We start from the raw sequence: 20,031 nt of genomic DNA on the forward strand, positions 1-20,031 counted from the left end.
CGCCCCCAGCCTCTCGCGAGATCTCCCCGCGGGGCCGCTCCCAGCCGATGAGGCGGGGACGGGGCGAGGCGCCGTGACGTGACGTGGCGGTTGGCGCGGCGCGCGGGCGCTGTGGGCGGCCGTTTCTCTTCCCCGGGGCGGCGGTTTAACGGGCCGCGGGGCGCGCGGCCCTGCGCCGCGCGGGAGGGAGGAGAGCGGGGCGGTCACGTCGCCGTCGCCGTCCCCGTCCCCGAGGCGCTCCGCCCGGTGTCCGTCCCGTCCCCGTCCCCGTCCCCGTCCCCCCGCCCCCGGAGCGATGATGGCCGCGGCGGCCGACCTGGAGTCCTCGCTGGAGCTGAGCCTGACGAGCAGCGGCGCGGTCGCCGGCGGCGGGCTGCCCCCCGCCCGCTCCCGCATCTTCAAGATCATCGTCATCGGGGACTCCAACGTGGGGAAGACGTGCCTCACCTACCGCTTCTGCGCCGGCCGCTTCCCCCAGCGCACCGAGGCCACCATCGGCGTGGACTTCCGCGAGCGCGCCGTTACCATCGACGGCGAGCGCATCAAGGTACCGCCGGGACGGGGCGAGAGGGCGGGAGCGGGGATCGCCCCCCTCCCCGCCTCCGTGAGCGGGCCCTGCGAGAGCCCCGGGCGAGGCCGCCGGCGCTGGGAGCGCTGCCCGCCGCGGCCCGGGGCCGGCCTCCGTCCGCCCTGCGGGCCGGCCTTGCCCCCCCCCCGACCCAGCTGCTGACAGGAGGGAGCGGGCCCGGCCTGGTGTGGGGCTCCGGCCGCTGTAGGCGGCGGCCGGGAGAGCAGGAGAAGCGGGAGGAGAGGAAGATGCGGGTGCTGACGGGCCGGGGCTGGTGAGCCTCTGCCAGTGCCTGCAGGGCCTTGCCTCCGAAGGCCCGGGGGGTCGGCGTGAGGGCTGGGCATCCCGGCCTCCCTGGCCGCGGTGGCCCTGGCAGGTGTGGTGCTGCACGGCAGGGTTGGTAGGCTCTCGCGTCACGCTTCCATACCCCAGAAGTTCACTGCGGTTGTGTCGCGTAGCCCATGGCCTCGGCTGTGTCTGCTCTGCAACTTCGACTTTAAAACTACTTTGCCTTGCTTCTGGTGGAAATAGAATTCCTCTGCAGGTTTCTATGATGGTGAAGAATTCCGACCGTAGGCCAAACCTTCGCACAGCTTTCGGCAGGTGTTGATCGATAACTTCTCCTTAAAATGGACTTCTAGGTAGATCTCTTACTTATCAGTATTTTAGCGTTGGCCGTGCCCGGCGTCAGTAGCTTGTTGCCTTCCAGAAACTCTGCTCCTGTGTTTATCAAGAATCACACTTAATTGGTTTAACCTTCAAGTCCAGAAAGCTACGCAGATGCCACTGTTAAGAGCGTTTTGCTTTAAAAATGTCCCCTTAAGAAGAAATTGAACATCTTTCAGGAGCGAACTGCTGTGTCAGTGATAGCAATGTGTTACAACTTCTGATTTTTTTTTTTTTTTTTTAGGGTTCTGTTAAGATTGCTGCATGTTTAGGCAAATGGGGTACAGAACTGGAGAGTGACAGATTGGATACCTAGCTCACATTTGACTGCTGGTCTTTATTCTGATTATAGGTTTAGCTGAAGCTTAGTCTTACAAAACTAAATTTAGTGAAAAATTGGATAGGAGGAAAAAAATGCTCTTTTCCCTTCTCTGCACTGTAAAGCAAATTTTTAAAAGTATATGAAATATACCTAGTCTGCCTGGTAGATGCATAAATGCCAGTGGTGATCCTAACAGTCATTTGCAGATTAGACTCCTAGCTGCTTACAAATGCAGTTTGTTTAATAGGTGTAACATGGTTTTAAACAGAATCCCCTTCTACTTCAGTATTACAGTTTGTTTCTGTGAGCAAAGTTTAATAATGTGTAGAAAAAAGGAGTAACAGTAGTCTTGGAATTGTACTTTTGCATTTATTACCACTGGCTTTTCTAATTACAGCTTACAGTCATGTAGCTGAAAGCTATAGTTTTTTCCTTGCTTACTGATTAAAGAAATTGTGGAGGGCATATAAGTCCACTTGCCTTCCTTCTCTTGTGGGTTTTTTTCACCTCAAATCCTTCTTTTTAACTAAAAAAGAAAAATGAGTAAAAGTCTTTGTTACACTTTTTCTTTATAAAACCATTGAATAGCACTTCTTTGGCTAACAGCTGAGATTTGTACTCCTTGGTCTGTTGCTATCCATGACGGAGGAGAGAACCTCCTGAGGGATGTCGTCTTCTCAGCACCATCTTATTGACTGGCATTTTCACCACCTCTGGATTGTGCCTGGCAGTTGTTGGAGAGAAGTGAAGAAGAATATAGCCTAATCCACAGTTCTGAGATGCTTTGCATAGGTTATTGTGCCATTTTGTTATATATGTTGTGGTAGGTTGTTTTGCTGTGTTCTTGAGAATATTACCTGTTGAATATACCAGTTCTGGTTGAGGGAGGCGGAGAACCAAAGGGTGCTCTTTTGAGACACATTGTTTTATAGGAAGTTCTGTTTCAGCTTTAAAAGGAATAAACATCATTATGGCCAGGACTCTAGCTCTTAGGGGGATGCTGTGTGTCATCAAGTATGCACCAGTTTGGGGCTTTTGCCACCTCCTCTTGCTCATCTTCACCTTTCTTGCTTGTAGCAGTGAGCTCCAGCAATGCCTGTTGAACCAGGAAGGAGAGAAGCTCAGCTGAATTGAATTACTGCTGTTCTTGCTGTGCCTTGAGGGAATTTTTCCTCTTGCATTGAAGGAGATTATAAAGTAGTGTCTTCTCTTTCTCTCTTCTCCCTTCCCCCAGCCAGCTGGATGGTCATTCTTGTGCTGCTACAGTACTGAGCATTTCCCTCGCATCTGGAAAAATGCTGTGTCATTGGCAGGAACACGAGCACAGTTCTTCTTGCTGGGGGTCTCCCACACAGGAATTATGTAGAATTCCAAGACATAGGGGCAAGTGTATTCCTTTGTAGCTTGTACAGTAGGCTAACAGCTTCGTATGAAACACCGATGCCTAGATGTGGTGAATAAATCAAAATTCTCCACAAATTAATTTTTTGCATTCTAAATTTTGCTCTTCCTACATTGATCTAAGCATTGAAAATCGAAGAAAACAATGATGTCACTCTTTAGTGACCTACATTAAAAGAGCAAAGGATGCAAATGAAATTCAAAGAAGAAAGTCCAAACATCATGTTCTATATCTTTGAGCTCTTCAAGTGGGTTTTTTTTTTCCCATATCTTGTCAAAGGAGGCATTTTATCTTTATAAAGGCCAGTTATGTTTTTACCAGTGTGTTATAAACCACTCATGCTGAGGGAGTCTTGTTTAGAAAACAGCCTCTCTGGATCCACAAAAAGGAGTCAGAAGGTGGGAGGTGATAGCTGAGTCAATATATTTAAGTACCATTTGTCTTTCCTAGGGAGTGTGATGAAGTGATTCTGTCCACAGTTTTATTAGCTGAATTATGCTGTTAAACCAAGTTTTCAAATCACACATTTTAAAGGGCTTTTATAAAAAATGTGCTCCCTTGAAGATGGATGGTATTGAGCTAATAATGAAACAGTAATCTTAGATGTGCATTGATGAATTATCATTATTAATGTGAACATTTTCAGTGTTGTTTTTCAGTGGAGCAAATATGGGGGGGGGGGGAGGCAGAAATGGAATGGTCTCTTCAAGTTCACCTGGTAAGAGGAAAAAAGCAACTTCTAAAGTGTGAAATTTTCAATTGTGGGGAAGGATTTGCCTCTCGGTACAAATGATTCCATGCCAAGAATATTAACATTTTTAATTTGAGATAATAACCCTTCAAGCTTGAAAGCTGCATCTAAATAAAATTTAGGAGGAACTGTAGTTCAAGCTTAGCTTGGAAGATATGTTAACCTTTAATTTAATTTCCCCTTCTCTACCCAAGGCTGGCAATAGACTTGCGGATCTGTGCTTGACTGAAGCATGACTGATTTCTGCTCTGTGAATGAGGTGGGGAGAGAAGTATAAGCTCACAGCTGCCTGTGAAAATGAGCTCCCTCTTTTTACATTAATTTGATACAGCGTTTTCCAAAGTTATCTATAGTGATTCCTTAACATTATGTTGTCTGAACATAAGGATTACTTCAGTCTGTGCTTCTTTCTTTTCTCTTTGATTTGTCAAATTCCAAATTAATGAGAATTTTCCATAAGTCTCTTGATATTTTCATAATGAGTCTTCATAATGTTTTATACGTACATAGAACTAGAAGTATCTCTCATCTGGGTAGGTGAATTAATCTTACCCAAATTTAGGTGCCCATATTTAATCTGATTGTCTAGACTCTTTTTTAACAGACCATGGAGATGCAGTCAGTTGTGTTTAGAGTGTAATACCATTGGCAAAAAGTGGATATTTGCTCTAAAATGAGATGGATTGCAACTGACTACCATTTTCTGCGATCAGAGGGTAGGGTGACTTGTCTTGCTTTTCTTAATAATTTTAATGACTCTTTTAGAAGCAGCACATGGATCTTTGTAGGTCTGTAGATCAGAAGCTGCAGATAACTGGACTAGGCTACAGAAGCCAAGCTGTTCTGATGTTCTGTAAATTCTTAGTTCCCCTGATGAAACCAGTAACTGCCATTTCCACCTGCTCCAATCTGAGTTTTTCTCGAGGATGGGTGACCAGGATTGAACATAATATTGCAGAAAAAGTCACACCATCCTGAAACATCACTTATTCTTTTTCCTTCACTCTATCACACTAGTGATTCATAATGTCCTGTGATTGACTCGTGTATCTGAATCGTCATCCGTGTTAATAAGTTCTAAAGTGATAAATCCTGTACTTACAGGAAAAGTCTTTATTATTAGTCACTGTTATCAAGACTTGCATCTGCTGCTATTCAGAAGTTTCACCCTATTTCTACTGTTCTAGCTTTCAAAAAAAATTTGATGTGATACTGTAATCCTCCTCTCTATCAGTGATGCACCTTAGCTTGTAGCCATCAGCAAATTTCCCTGGCACTTGGGTTTCCTTTTTTTTTAACATCAAAGTCACTGGTAAAAATGGTAAACAAGGCAACTTTCAAGACACTTGCAATTTCTAAATAAGTTTTACTGAAACATTTGGATCAAAGGAATGCAGAACTATGGTAATGGGAGAACAAGTTCATCAAGGGAAGATATGGTCTGTACCTTTCATGAGAACAGATTGAATTTTAAATTTACCTTCATCGTTTACAGAACATTTAAGATTCCTTGAGTTCTGAGTCTGAAAAAAACCTCTCCTTTTGTTCCCAGGGAGGAGACATTTCTTTCTGACATTTTCTGCTCAAAAGTGAAAAGCTGAAGTACTAATCAAACTGCCTCAGCCATCAGGGATCAGCTGTACAGGACAGACAGGAAGCTAGGACTCAGGTTGGATCCAAGAAATTGAATGTTGTCTTTCAGTGTTAACACCATCACTAAGGTGTGTGTGATAAGAGCCACACACTAGTTTATTTCTTACAGTGTACAGTTAATCTAGCATTGTAGGTGAACTGGCTCTGACTGCTGTCTATTGCAGTCCCATGTCTCCTGGAGAGCAAGTTTGTTAAAATATCATTGTGTCTGATAAGTGCACAATTCTGTAGTGTACTCTACGCATCTGAGGACTCCAAGCTTCCATTATACCAGGATGATCGATGCGTTTAAAGTTTTTTATTATTGCTTATGTCTGCTTGTGCTTCAGGGCTTGTTTTGTTTTGTTTTGTTTTAATCTGGACCCAAGAAGTTTGAAAGCATCTCAGTTGTTCTGAGTTGTTTTTTGTCTGTTGCACTGACTAGGCTTCAAACAAATATGTTCGGTCTATTTAGGATAGAATGGTGTGTACCTGGAAACAACAGTAGCATGCTAAGCTAACAGGGAGTTTATGCCTTTTTTTTTTTTTTCTTCCCCTTTTATGCATGCTTTGATACTACAAACCACAGTATGGTCCTAGTTTAAGCATTAAGTAAGCTTAAGTTAGAGGTTCATCACAGGAGGGTTTGATTCCAATAGATAAACTGCAGAGAAAGATTTCTTTGTCCTGTTTTTGGTGGTGGTGGTGTTATTCATGCATGGTTTGATTTCTTCCTACTTTTATATGGTACCACAATAGGCAATTAACTTCTGGCTAAGAACAAAACTTTCGGGGAAGATGATGTTATTTTTGGCAATAAAAAAATCACGTCAGCTGAGAGTTGTGCTGTGAAATACGTGTTTTTTTTCAAATAAAAGTGGTATCGTCAGACTTCAGGATTTGTTTTTGTAAAAATCTTTAAAAATACATGCTCCAGTAAACTTTCAGAAATTTGCATTTGTGATCAAGTTGCATCATTGTTTCTTCCTGGCTTCAGTTCTGAGCAGCTTTGAAAGCAAAAGTTTCTGAAATTGTGTAAAAGCAACAGTTTTCTTCAGCACAAACTTTTCAGTATGATTAATTCAGAAGAGTGGATTTCTGTGATTGTGTGACTCCCCTAGCTGCAGGTGATTTGTATTATTTTCCAACATGAGTAATAAAACACTTTTTTCTCTCATTGTCTTTCCTTTTTCAGATCCAGCTATGGGATACGGCAGGCCAGGAGCGCTTCAGAAAGAGCATGGTGCAGCACTATTACAGGAATGTACATGCTGTTGTGTTTGTATATGATATGACAAACATTGCCAGTTTTCACAGTCTGCCATCGTGGATAGAGGAATGCAAACAGCACCTTCTTGCCAATGATATACCACGGATTCTTGTTGGAAATAAATGTGACCTGAGAAGTGCTATTCAGGTACCTACGGACTTGGCCCAGAAGTTTGCTGATACTCACAGTATGCCATTGTTTGAAACCTCTGCCAAAAACCCCAATGACAATGACCATGTGGAGGCCATATTTATGACACTGGCTCACAAGCTTAAAAGTCACAAGCCATTAATGCTTAGTCAACCCCCAGATCGCGATGAAATACATATAAAGCCTGAACCAAAACCTGCCATGACCTGCTGGTGTTAAATCATGTTATTATCAGCTATCACCTTGTCTTGTTTGCAAATGCTTCAAAATTACGATCTTGGCAAAGTTCCAGGTTTTGGTAGCAGTTATAGTGAATCTCTTTGGCACTTTAATGTGGTTGTTTTTTGTTTTTTTTTTTTCCTGGTGTGGATGTGCCCATCTCATGTTCTTGCACTTTGTAATTGTACTTTCTGAATTACTGAAGTTTCACTATAAATATATGGGAAAGTAAACTTTCAAGTGAAGTTTTGACAAAGCAATTCTACTTGAGCTCTTGCTGCCTGAGATTGTTTTCATCACTTGTGGTAAGGTTATAAATAGTAAGCCAGTTTACTAACATTTTTGGTTGCTACTTGCATTGGAATAATGTAGGAGAAGGTGTTTTGTGACAGCCAGATAGCTTGATTTTTGGGTCAGCGAGCAGGCAGATTTTTGGTGTATGAAGGAATATTTGGTGACTGCTAGCAAATTGCTAAGCAAGTACCTTTTTATTAAAAAAACAAACAAACAAAAAAACCAAAACGAAAACAGGACTGTCAGATAAAGTTTGGGCTGCCAGTGTAGGTACAAACTGCTAGCTTTTGGCTTGTCATTCCACTGTAAACTTTGTCTGTTTCTTCATGGCAATGGTAAGAGAATTGACAAAGTTGTCCCTACCTCTAGACAATTATTTGATACTTAAGACTTCATTAATTTTTCATAATTAGCATGTAAAAGTAAACTATGCATTCCTTCTTACGGAAAGTACTGTAGCACAGGATTTGGGGTAAATTTGGGACTATAACTGTCCTAACTTCTCTGACCTTACTGAAACTTCAATGAGGACTTATTTCTAAAGATGCTGTATTGGAATTGAGTGTCCCAGGCTAAGTAAAAACAGATAAGTAAATAAAAGATTGAGTGAAGTTGGCAAAAGCATACTGGTTTTCAAAGGTAGGGATTTCAGAGGATTTTGGTGATAATGAATGCTTTTCAAATATCTTGGAAAAAGCTTTTTACAACTAACTTGCTAACATATTTTAGGGATGGAAATGCTTAGGACAAAATGTTAGGAATATGGGACTTTCTTAAAATACTTCTGAATACAAAATAAATTAGATCTTGAAATATGGAGAGAATCTGCCAAATACATCATCTGTTACAGATTTTTGAGCTACAACCTGCTTGTGTAATGTCGTGTCTCTATGGGGGGCATCCTTGGCATTTCTAATGCGAGTTAGTAATGTGTTGGGTCAGATGAGGGAAATTACTCCTCTGGAACCTTCTGTGTTCTCATAACTGCAGCCATTTTATTTCAGTTCTGTCTGAAGGTCAAGTTTCATAATAAAAATGGTGCTAGGTTGCACGTAATTACATAAAGTGAAATGTAAGCCATGGAACATAATCTATGACTTCATATACCATGTCAAACAATGTTTTGTGACTTAGTTTTTAAAGGAATTGACGTAAAAATGAAGATTTTTGATTTGCAATGTGTAGTGTATGATGCTGACTGGAAACTGTACAAGAGGGCCAGTTCAGAAGCTGCGACCCTAGTGATCACATTAGAAACAAATTATTGAAACACAGTAACTAATATTATTTAAACTATTACAATTAATAAGGTGTAATTCTATTGCAAGTTATACTGACAAAAGAAAAATGCATTGACTTTTTTCTAGATTTAGAAAGAGCATTCAATTTGGTCTAATATGATTAAGATACTTAAAAAGAATCTAAACAAAAGGTAGTATTTTTTCCTGTATAAAGCTGCTACAACTGTGACAGTAATTTTGTTTAGGAAACATTTGTAAAAGGGAACTTTTGTATTCACTCTGAACCTTACACGACTAGAATTTGGTTTACAGTCCTTTCAGAAACAATCAGCTTTTTAACACTAGTGTCCTTAATGATTTTTTAAGAAAAGGATTGATCTTAAATTTATGTGTATACTATTGTAAATAAATATGGTTTACAGTCCTCTTGGACAATTTGTTTTTCACTCATGTCCTTAATCCTTTTTCTCAAAAGGATCCATCTTAACTATTTGTATAATAAGTATGTCAGCAAATGTTCTTTTTTTTTTTTTTTTTTTTTTTTTTTTTTAATTAAAAAAACAGAATGAAGAATTCCAAAGTCAGTCAGTCAGGCTGGGGATTGAGGTAAAGGAAATTATGTAGCTACAATGTTACTGTTAAATTTGATATCAACCATCTGCAAATTTGTTAAGTTTTATGTTATTCACAATCTGTAAATAAGGGCCCTCGTAATTAAAACTGTGTGGAAGCAATGTTTATGTATGTAATTTCGTCTTCAGCACAAAGCATGTTTTAATGGTTCTGCCATAAAGGTAACGTGGTTATTAATGCAGGATTCCGTATGCTTCCTGGCTTTCAGTGGTAATGTTCTGCCCACAAAATTGATGTCAAAAGTACTGAACACTTTGTATATGTATTTTCACTTTACCAAATTGTAAAGTTGGATTATTTTGTATGTGTTGGGGGGAGGGCAAGACACAATCCCAGAGACCTAATAAACTGGCTTTGCCACAAACTGTTATCACTTGTTTTCGATAATTGTGCTAGGAATTATGATATAATTTCTTATGGTAAAATCCATTAAAAAAAAAACCTATCAGGGAGAAAAAGGAGTTCTAGTTTCTGTATGTGTGGGTGACAGTTTTGTGAAAGACTGTCACAGTACTTGGACTACTGTCAGTGCTTTCTTGTGATGGCTCTGAGCTGTGGCAGCCACCTGATGATTGAGGCATGTTTGGGATTTATTTCAGATTCCAGAAGACTGGGAAGCGATACAACAGTTTTAAAAACTAGGAACTGCTGACCCTTAAATGTATGTTAGGATGCTAAAGGAGTCTTCTCCACTACTCTTCTCTTAGTCTCACCTCATGTTCAGAAATAAAAGCTCTAAACTTCACATACAAGTGGGATTTCTGTGTTATCTCAAAAATCAGTCTTGCAGGTTTCCCTATGTGTAGGAATGCACATGCACAGCAAGGCTTCAATTCCAATTAAGCTGGCTTTTTGGTAAATATCATAGCCCTTTCCCCACAAAGGAACTCTCAAATCATTTGTGTTTTATACTGTTTCCCTACTGTCCTAGTTGTGCTCCTCTTCTAGTTCCACACTTAATAGTGTATTAGAAACACAAAGGTAAAACACCTTTTAGAGATGATTTGTGTCTTTAAATATGATTGCAGTCATCACCGTGCACACAGGCCAATAATTCTGCTGAATGATTAAAAAGGTGTCCGTTGAACGTGTATACCCTCTGCTTTTGGACACTGGGAACGAGCAGAAGGGACCGTGGTAGACTACCGACAGTGCGATGCAGTTGTGAGCCCTTGTCCTGGATTGACACTAGCTATTTCATCAAACCGCTTAGGAAGGAAGCGACTTTCAAGTTAGGGAGGCAAGAGGCCAACATACAAACTCTAGATGCGTCCTAGTGTTCATGCATATACTTGCTGCACGTTAGGGTTTCCTTGGTTTTTGTTTTTGTTTTGTTTTTTTATGTCTCATGTCTTCATCATGATGCTATAGCCAAGAAGGATCAGAATACATGGGGATTTTACATGTACTGTAATCTTGACAAAGCAAAAAATGGCTGATCCAGTAAGGGGTCTAAAGTACATAGTCATTAAAGAATTTGAAAGATTACATAGCTCCACCCTTGTCATTTTTTTCCCAGCTTTATAAACCCATAATTTTAAAAGACGGCTTTCCGGATGTAGTGAGAGTAGATGAGGACCCCTAATTAAAGTATTATCTTTCACTTCAGTCTTATTTCATCTCTAAAGTATGGCTCAATGATCTAAGAATAAGTTAAGTTCTGACTTTGGTGGAAGGGAGTAACGTGGGTGTCCATACAAGAGTTAAGGTCGAGGCAGCCCTGCCTCCTGCTCCCTCTTTGCCCTTTACCACCTTCCTCTGCGACACACAGGGAATTTCCCACCTGGAATCTGCAAAACCGGACAGCAGTAAAAACATCAGTAACTGTTTTCCCTGAAACACTGCAGCTTTGCATAAAGACAAAACTGATCAATATCATGCTTGCCTATGGCTTTGAGCACTCTTGGACCAAAAATTGCTGGTTTTGTCCTTGTCTCCCCCAGCATTTGATCGTGTGCTGGGAGGGCAGCCCCTCTGTTTTTCAGCTGGTCAGAGATTTGTGATTAATCCTGTATGATGCAGCACAATTTTCATCTTTAAACTGTAACCCTGCACTAACATTTTCCCTGACTGATCATCTGCTAACTTGCTGCTTTTATAAATTCGTTGGAAGTCATATGCCTTGTCCCCTCGGTGAATGTTTTCACTTCCATGTGAATATATAGTTCTAATGGTCTTTTTTTTCCAGACCCTGCTTTCAAGGCCATTGACCAATGTTTCATAGCATCTCAATTCCCAGATAAAAAGTAGAGCCACATGTCATTCTGAAGTAATAGTCATGTTACTTTTAAAATGGCAGTCTGGTTTTCTATGCAACTCAACACAAACATGTAATCTTAAATCTGACGCTGTAGATAACATTAGAAATGGGCATTACTCTAGGACTCAGAAAAAAAAAAAAAAACAAACCACAAATGCTGTTTTGAGTTTGAGGGTTGGTTTTGGGGCTTTTTTTCCATCTGTTGACACCGAAGGCCCGAAGGAGACCTTTCATTCAGCCGGCTGAACGCCAGCATCAGCGAGGGCTGTGAAGCGACATTGAGAGGGAAAGAATTGCTGCTGGTTTCCAGTGACGTCCTGGAATTCACTGGGCTCTGTACAGCCTCCCAGCTACAACATCAGCGTCGCAGAGGCTGACACCTATTCAAGCACTTGCTGAAGGCAGCTCCTTGTAGTTCAGGAAGATATTTCCAGAGCCCAAAGGCAGGCATAAGTAAAAGCTGCTACCCATCCAGGGACGCTGACTGGGGTGCATAATCCTGCTCCGTGCGGGTATTACCTACATGTATGGTTTTCTGCCTTTGCTGAATCACCTCTGGTTAATGTGAATCTTGAATGATAGAATGCTTAGTTAATCATTGAAAATGAATGAAAAGCAAATTTCCCAGCAAGACCAACAATCATTTCAAGGAACTCCTCATAATCCTCTCCCCATCCTGTTCTTCTCACCCCTGAAAACCAACCCGGGATTGATGTAATGTGACTGAAGCCTGGGGTCTGAGGTACAGTGGTGATCACTGACCAGAGACATGGCTTGTAGTTGCAACTAAGGGCAAGGATGTCAGATAGAGTCGCCGGACAAGCAGGCTGAGTAGTGCACGCACGGTTTGACTGGATCTCAGTACCAGGAGAAGTGGTCCAGGCTTGGGCTGCACTCACCTCAGTGGAAAAGGCTGTTCGGTGCCTCTAGCTACAGCAGCCATAGCAGCTTCACCCCCCCCCCCAGCTCAGAAAGCAACCCAGCAGTTAACAAATGTGCTGCTCTCCCCCTCTCCCCCCTCTTTTTTTTTTTTTTTTTTTTTTTTTTGGTGGGGGGAGGTAGCAGAACTTGCAACTCGCTTTACTATCAGGTGTATGAGAGCTGGTGTTGCCAGCATCAAACATTCAAAAAGAAGTTGCCTGTTCTCTCTTCCCCAAAATTAATTATAATAAAATTGGTTTCGAAATAAATGGACAATCTTAAAAAAAAAAACAACAACAACAACAAAAAAACCCCCGAAAACGGTGAGGCGGGGCACATGTTTTGGATTCCTGTCTGCTTGCATCTTATTTTGAAACCTGTAGGGTGCACTTGGGTCTCACGGTCTGTGTTTCCATTAAGAGGTGGAGTTCAAAAACAGACTTTGTTTACACATTTAAAACCAATAACAACCACCCCATCAGAATCTTCAGGTAGTTACTTGCTCCCAGAGAATCAAGGAAAAGGAACTGTATTTATTTGACAACACTGAAGAGCTCAAGGCGCCTCTCTCTTCTTTTATCTGCCTGTCATAATCCATCTTTCTGTCAGGTGCTGCTTTAAAACAAGTAACTCTCGTTAGAGCACTGCAGTCCTGCCTCTGTGTTTGCGTGTAAAAGCAGTACATTAGATCGTCAGATCTTCATTTTGGAAGATAATGGTGGGGGGTTTTTTTCTTTCTACTAATACTAATGTTTTTCAGTAGGAGGTATACAGAGTGTCAAATTCAAAAAAAAAGGATAAGTGTTGTCTTTCTAACAGCTTATAAGCTTTTTTTTAATAGACTTTCTGTTTCAGATGCCATCGAACCCCTGGCAATCAGAGAAGTGTTGCATAGATCCAGCCATAAGTAGACAAAATCACAATGGTAAAAAAATCACAACAACATGGAGCCTACAGAGCCTCTGTGATTACAGCCTGTATTTTTCGTGCACACACACACACAGAGGTATTAAATAAAAAAGGAAGAGGCTACTAGTGTGAATGTGAGCATATGAAGAGTCATAAGACCATGATCTTAGCTCAGTACTTCCTTTTTTTTATTATTTTTTTACTGTTTGCATTGCTCCTTTGAAAAGGTCACAGGCAGAAAAAAAAGGCTCTGTTGTGAGGCAATATGGTAAACTCCCTCTTAATGAATATTTTTAGTTATTTACTTTCAAAAACATCACACTGTGCATCTAAAAATCACGTGTCGTAAAGCAGCGGCCATGTTTGAAGATGGTTTTTCCTCTCCCATGTGGCCTAATGGAGTTTCGGTTGTCACTTTGAGTGCAGACTCCTGGAGCTGGAGAGGCTTTCCTTCAGCTCTCTTATTTTCCCCCCTCCCTATGTGGCAGCAGGCTAACATCGGGATGTCGGTAATGCTGAATGCATTTTAAAACCCCATCTTCAGCCTTCATCAAGGGGGGGCAGGGAAAAAAAAAAAAAAAATCAACCGAAGCTTAGTGCTGCCGAGTGAAGCTGGCAGAAGACAAGTTGAAGCAAAATTATATTGTCTTTTGCACACCACAGTTAAACTGGAAGTCCTGGCCGCGGGATGGTGGGACTGCTAGGATTTTCTGGAGGTTTAAGAAAAAAAAAAATCTATACACGTTAACGCAAGAGAATTTCTTTTTGCATGTGGCTAAATGGGTGGGAGGTGAGCTCCACGCTACAAGTAGTTGGTTGTGGAGCAGGGGAAGGTGTGTTATGTGCTGACCCTGCACATATACTCTTTCCTAAGCATTTGGGGTTGGGGTTTGGGGGGGTTTTTTTGGCTTTTGGCTAGTAAAGCCTGGCCGGTCATGCTCTCCAGCCACTGCCCACCCAGGGGACACCCCTCAGCCCTGCCTCAGCTGCCGGTGCCTCTCCAGGCAAGGCTGATGTCCTCCCCGAGGTCTTGGCTGCTCTGATGTTCTTCTTGTCCTTTGTAGTCCTCCATCCCCCGGTGCTTTGCTTGTTCCAGGAAGGGCACACAATGAGAAAAAGATTAAACTGACCCTAAAATACATGCAACAGCTTTTCCATTTACTGCAAGATATTTTTAACCCACTCATAAATCAGAGGCAATGAAGGGCTCCTGGCTTCAGCAACTAGATTCAGCTGCAGATAAAAAAACATTTGCTAATCAGAGGGGGTTTTCAAGTTCCTGTATGTGATTATTCATCCTCATTACTACCATGAAGTACTAACTTCAATACGGCGCTAATATCTGAGTCACTGTAATGCTGCTGTTAAAAAGCACAATGGTGTTGGCAGCCCTTGTGATTGGCTTCTAAGACTTGCAATAGTTGTGCTTTTCTCAAATTGCCTCTGAAGCAAAATAATTAATTTCAAAAGTTTCAGCTTTCATGGAATAGGTATATTTCATTTTTATGCTTGGTGATAGATGATGATATATAAATATATATAAATGTTCTATATATATAAAATGATGACCAGAAAATACGTATATTCACATATGTATTTTTGGGGCATCGTAAGGATGCATACTTCAGCACTGTAATGCAACTATTCGCAGGAGCAGGGACGGGGGACTGCGTGTACAGAATTACAACTTTTTGTTACGGCAGTGAAGCGATTGTGTGGTACATGGCACTCATGGGAGTCCAGTGCTAGCATCGGCTTTAAATGCTGAGACTTTATAGGTGAAGGGCTGTTTGATGTAGCAAAGACTTGGGTCAGTCGAAGCTGCTAGGCTGCCTGTACAGGGCAAAATAAGAGACACAGAGGCGACTCCTATGAGATACGGTTGGGGCAAAGAACTTGGCAAATGAGAACACCAGCTGTAATCCAAAATCAGTCTCATGGCTATTGGGGGGGGGGGGGGCCAAGGGCTTGACAATATTTGCATGTACTGTTTCAGTAGAAATGGTATATATACAGCAACTAATAGTGATTAAAAAAAAAATGATGAGTGTATTTAAAAACATGCAGTGAACAGATGTCAGTAGATGAAACATGAAATATAAACTGAAGTTTTGGGTTTTTTTTTAATTAAGACATATAAATGTCATGTCAATTAAAGACAATGCACATGTTTCTGGTAGTACTGAAGCTGTAACTACAAAAAAAAAAAAAAAAGACATTATTGCAGCAGCTCAGAAAGTGCAAGTGAAACTATGGAGTTTTATAGTGCGTTTCGGTTAGATTGACCTGAAGAGGTGCAGGACAAAGCAGGTGCTGTCTTTACAGAAAAGCTGCTAGGCAAGGCTGGGGAAATGCTGTTTGCTTTGATGGGCTTTCCCTTCTCAAGTTAGCGTTAAGGCCAAGGACTTTTCCCCATACTTACACACTGTTAGTGCTGGAGAATCATAGAAAATCTCAAGTTGGAAGGGATCCATACGGATCAAGAAATCACACAGCCTGACTCCAAAAAGTGTATACTGTGCTCCAGGTACATTAGGTGTGTTTCCTGCTGACTATAAAGAAAAGAAAACATTCCTCCTTTCAGCTGCAGGCCAACACCTCTTTTTGTTTTCAGAACATATATGTATTTTGATTGACTACTACCACTCCTGGCCTTTCCCAGCTCTTTCAAGGCTCTGCCTGCTTTTACTTAGCAGCACATTTGCATGTGCTGCAGGTTGCGGGACGAAAGGGAAGCAGCCAGCCAGCGGGACTGATGCTGCAAGAAACTGCTGTACCAGAGTCACGGAGACCAAGCAAGGGCTTTGGGGAGAAACTCTTGCTTTATCAAGCCAGGTAATTCTTCTGCTGTAAACTAGTACCCTTGTATAGTAAGTAAGTAACTGCCTTACCTATTTTCTTTAATGAGCAAGACCTACGTATTCCTGGAGTCATTCCCCACACAAAGTATTTTAGGCCAGTTCATCTACCTATAGTGAAGTTTAACTTAAATTTTCAAGTACTTCATGCTAGAAAAGGCAGGCCTATGGAGCATGCAGAGCTGTGATTTTTTTTTTTTTTTTTTTTTTTTTTAATCCCCTGGCTTCTCACCGCCTTTTGCCCACAAAGGGGAAAGAGATTTGTGCCCGGCAAAGCTGACTGCTTTCCACTGCCCTGACCCTGAGCACCAGCAGCACAGGGGAGGACCCCCATATAAATATATATATATATATATATATATAGCTGGAGCTTGCAAACTGCCTTAGGGGTGAGGGGTGGTGAGACTAAACCCACATGTTGGTAGCAAACCGTGTCCAGCGCACGCCACATCAGTCTGAAACCATTCGTATTACTCAACGAGGCTGAGGAAAAAAAGCAAAATGTTCCTGTCAGAGAGTGCGATGTAAGTGTTGGATTACAAGACTGGAAGTGAAGTTACAAAAAAAAAAAATCCCCAACAAGCTCGTTGTCAAAAACGTACCCGAAATGGTTCTCTGATCCTCACCGTGATGATGACCCCTCCTCTTCCCCTCCTCCCCCAGCACCTTCAAGCCCTTTCCGAGGGGGAAACAGCTTCAGCAAATACTTTGCTCTTCGTTGAACATTAACTCACAGAACCAGCTTCCCTGATTAACCTTCTGATTACACCCTGTGATTAACTCTGGCCACTGCTAATGGAGAGGCTGGCAGCCTTCACTTTTATAGCCCGGGGATTTTGTGCGCCTTGTTCTGTGTATCGGGGTATAAGGTAACATTTGGCTAAGCTTACTCAAGATAGAAAAATGGCTTTGGACGTAAATGCCTCGTCTTTGACTTAATACAAATAATAAATGCTAACACAAGGTGAGCACAAAGCGCTTGGTGGCTGTGTAATTTTGTTGTGCGGGACCACATAACCAGGGTCCGTAACCCACGTCAAAAGCGAGGTGAGGTGCTGGTGTCCTGCCTGCAGGCTGCTCAGGTTAGATCGGCAGTTTCTACTACGCCCAGGAAAAAAGCTGGATGTTTGGCCTCAAGGAGAACTGAGGCATATTTGCATCTATCATTCCTCTTCAAAATGCCAAGTTATTTGTATTTCTTCGTGGTGAAGCATAAGGTGCTTGAGGCTAAGGTGCAGCACCCACCTGTGCAGGGTGCTTTGGTGCAGAACAAGCCCTGGGCTCAGGTGGAACCTGGAATTTCTATTTTATTTTCCCCTGGGTTTTGCTTGCATTATTCTGCAGGCACTGTGCTGAGGTGTACCCACTGCTACACGCACCCCTCGACAGCGAATGCCACCTTGTCCTGTGTAACCATACCTCCCTCCAGCCGCCACGGGCTTTTGCCCACCCCAAAGGGGAAATCTTGCGGTGGTGGGAAGGAACAGGGAAGTCCGCTCGGTCCCTGGGATCTTGCCAATGAGGAAAAGTCTGTGGGCAACAAATGACGAGGCCATTTCTACTGGAGGTGGTGGGGATGTGTGTTTGCATAATAAACAGAAATCCATCTGACTTCCATCAGCAAAAGCTGGGGGTGACACAAACCACGAAATGTCCCTGGAGATATGGGCAGGCTCTGGGAAGGCACCATAACTAGCATGTGGAACGGGCTACTAAATATAGCACTGGAAGCTGCAATCAGGAATATATTTTCTGCAATGCTAACCAATTAGGGGGAGTGACATTAAATTGGCATTCGGTTTCCACCAATTTCCATATTGCAGCTGCTTCTTTTCTAGAAACTCCCCTTTTGTAGAAAGAACTGTTGAAATTGTGTGTCTGTAAGTGATCGTAAGTGCTGGTATTGAGATGGGGATGCTGTGATTGCACCACTGGAAAGCCTGTCAAAAGAAATATGGCCATCGAGGGCTTTATAGCTGCTGCTGAATCAATTACATACATTTTTATTTAGAAGTAGCATAGAGCATACTTCTCTTTTATACACTCATACTTCAATATATGCTGTTAAGGCTATTCCACAGCCAAAGGAGTACCTGCCACACTGGCAGAGGTCTGCCTGTCACTAAACGCCACTGGTCAACCGCTTTCCAAACTGGCTGGGAGGAAGGGGCCGGGTCCTCTGCTTGTGCCTCAGAGCTGTTCCAGGAGGACCTGACCTGCATCAGCCCTGGTTGCATCTGCCCCGCAGGACAGCGGCGGATTTCCCACCCTCATCTCAGGAGTTATCCTTCCGAGCCGACGGAAACAGTGCCGCATTCCAACGAGGACTAGGGACGTGTACCCTCTGTGTGCTTGCAATAAAAGCTAATTGCTCAGCTCAACCAGCAGTAGAACACCGTTGAATTATACTCAGTCTGTACCGTCTCATATTGTAATGACTAGTTACAGAATAGTATTTCTGGATGGGACCGTAGCTTCCACCCAGAAACAATGCAACGGCTGAGCTGTGTGTTTTAGCGACAAACTACTTCTAGCAAGTTTCCCCTTTCAAAGGCAAAATCTGTTTTAGACTGAAGGAGAATTCAAACCACACTGCTTTTAGCTATTAGCAATCACAATAACCTCTCAGGGAGTCTTACTTTCTTTTAATGTACAAGAACAGCAGTTTATGTTAATCAAGGAGAAAAACCCCAACATTTCATCACAGACTGTTTGGAGTTATGCCAGAAGCATCTGAGGATGAGGAAAGTAGTCACGCTCGGTGCTTTGATGCTTGCTGACAGGCACTATACCAGAGAAAAAGGCACAGCATCACTTTTTGAATTACAATGTTTGAATTACTTTAATATAGTATATACACTATACCTTCAAACGGACATCTGCAATGACACCAACTGTGTTTTGGTTGGCGTAGGCAAACATGAAGATATTTAGAGCCAAAGCCAGAAAGAATTTGGCTACCGTGGTGCGTAGTCAAACTTCCAGTTGCCAGAATAGGACCTGCAGCCCCGAGTTAAGCTGCTGGCCTGAGCACCGAGGGATGGGGTCCAATTCTGCCGGCAGAAGCCGGGCAGCAGAAGCAGCGATGTATGACCAGAGGAGGGCTGCGGAGGGAGGCCGGTGGCTAGGGATGCTCTCTTGATCATCCGAGTACCTTTCTTTATAATCTTGGCCATTAATAATCTTAAAAGTCAGTAACGGAGGCACTTGCTAAGCACTTTATGTACAAAGTGTGCCAGAGTCCACTAGGACTTCCTCGATATGCAGCTTCGGGTATTTTTCTCTTCGAGATTACAACAAAAGATGTAAAACATCTTCAAATATAAACTCTTCAACATTGGAAGATGTTTACTCCTAGGAATTTTACAAATAATTTAACAGAAACGAACCGTCCCTCTCCGCAACTCACCAACCCCAGGAGACTATGAAGTTGGACAGGGTTTGCTAACTTGGATATGCCAGGATTAACTGCATACCATAATGCTAATTTTTGACGATGTAGCTGTGGCAAGCTGTTTTGGAACCAAGGGCATTTTACGCGCATGTGCGATGAGCACCGACTCAGAGGACTGCCTAGCATTTTGTCTGTACGGTGCTTTCATCAGGTGAAGGTCTTCATTTAGGTGTTGGAGTCCCTTTACTAGTGTTATGAAAAAGACTTCAGTCTCTAGAAAAAAAAAATAATCAAGAACAATTTAATTCCCTCTCCTCTTGGGAACGGGAAAGGCACCTTATGTGCTGCAATAAGATTAATCTTATCTGAGATCATTCCTGGAGTTACATGCCTTGTGGTGGGCATGACTTATCCTACTATTCACAGCACTTTCTCAGGATGGGCACTTACTTTCCAAGCCCTGTTCAAATGAACGTGCTGTGTCAACCTACATTGCGGGAGAAGTAATCTACCACTTCATGCTCAAGGCCTGCGGGCAAGA

The 20,031-nt window shown here is 42.5% G+C and overlaps 1 protein-coding gene across 1 annotated transcript; it reads left to right on the forward strand.

The window, feature by feature from the left end:
* The first annotated feature begins 109 nt into the window (after positions 1-109).
* On the forward strand, positions 110-9,518 carry RAB33B (RAB33B, member RAS oncogene family). The gene is made up of 2 exons (XM_069779450.1): positions 110-547; positions 6,537-9,518. Exons 1-2 carry the CDS (start codon positions 296-298, stop codon positions 6,978-6,980), a joined length of 696 nt encoding a protein of 231 aa, XP_069635551.1. The 5' UTR covers positions 110-295; the 3' UTR covers positions 6,981-9,518.
* Positions 9,519-20,031: the final 10,513 nt, after the last annotated feature.

The sequence above is a fragment of the Haliaeetus albicilla genome, chromosome 1 (assembly GCF_947461875.1).
Source record: "Haliaeetus albicilla chromosome 1, bHalAlb1.1, whole genome shotgun sequence".
Classification (NCBI taxonomy): Eukaryota; Metazoa; Chordata; class Aves; order Accipitriformes; family Accipitridae; genus Haliaeetus; species Haliaeetus albicilla.

Coding starts and splice junctions, on each gene's coding strand:
- RAB33B (XM_069779450.1), top strand. CDS start 296: ATGATGGCCGCGGCGGCCGACCTGGAGTCCTCGCTGGAGCTGAGCCTG. Junction 548..6,536: donor TCGACGGCGAGCGCATCAAG/GTACCGCCGGGA, acceptor TTCCTTTTTCAG/ATCCAGCTATGGGATACGGC.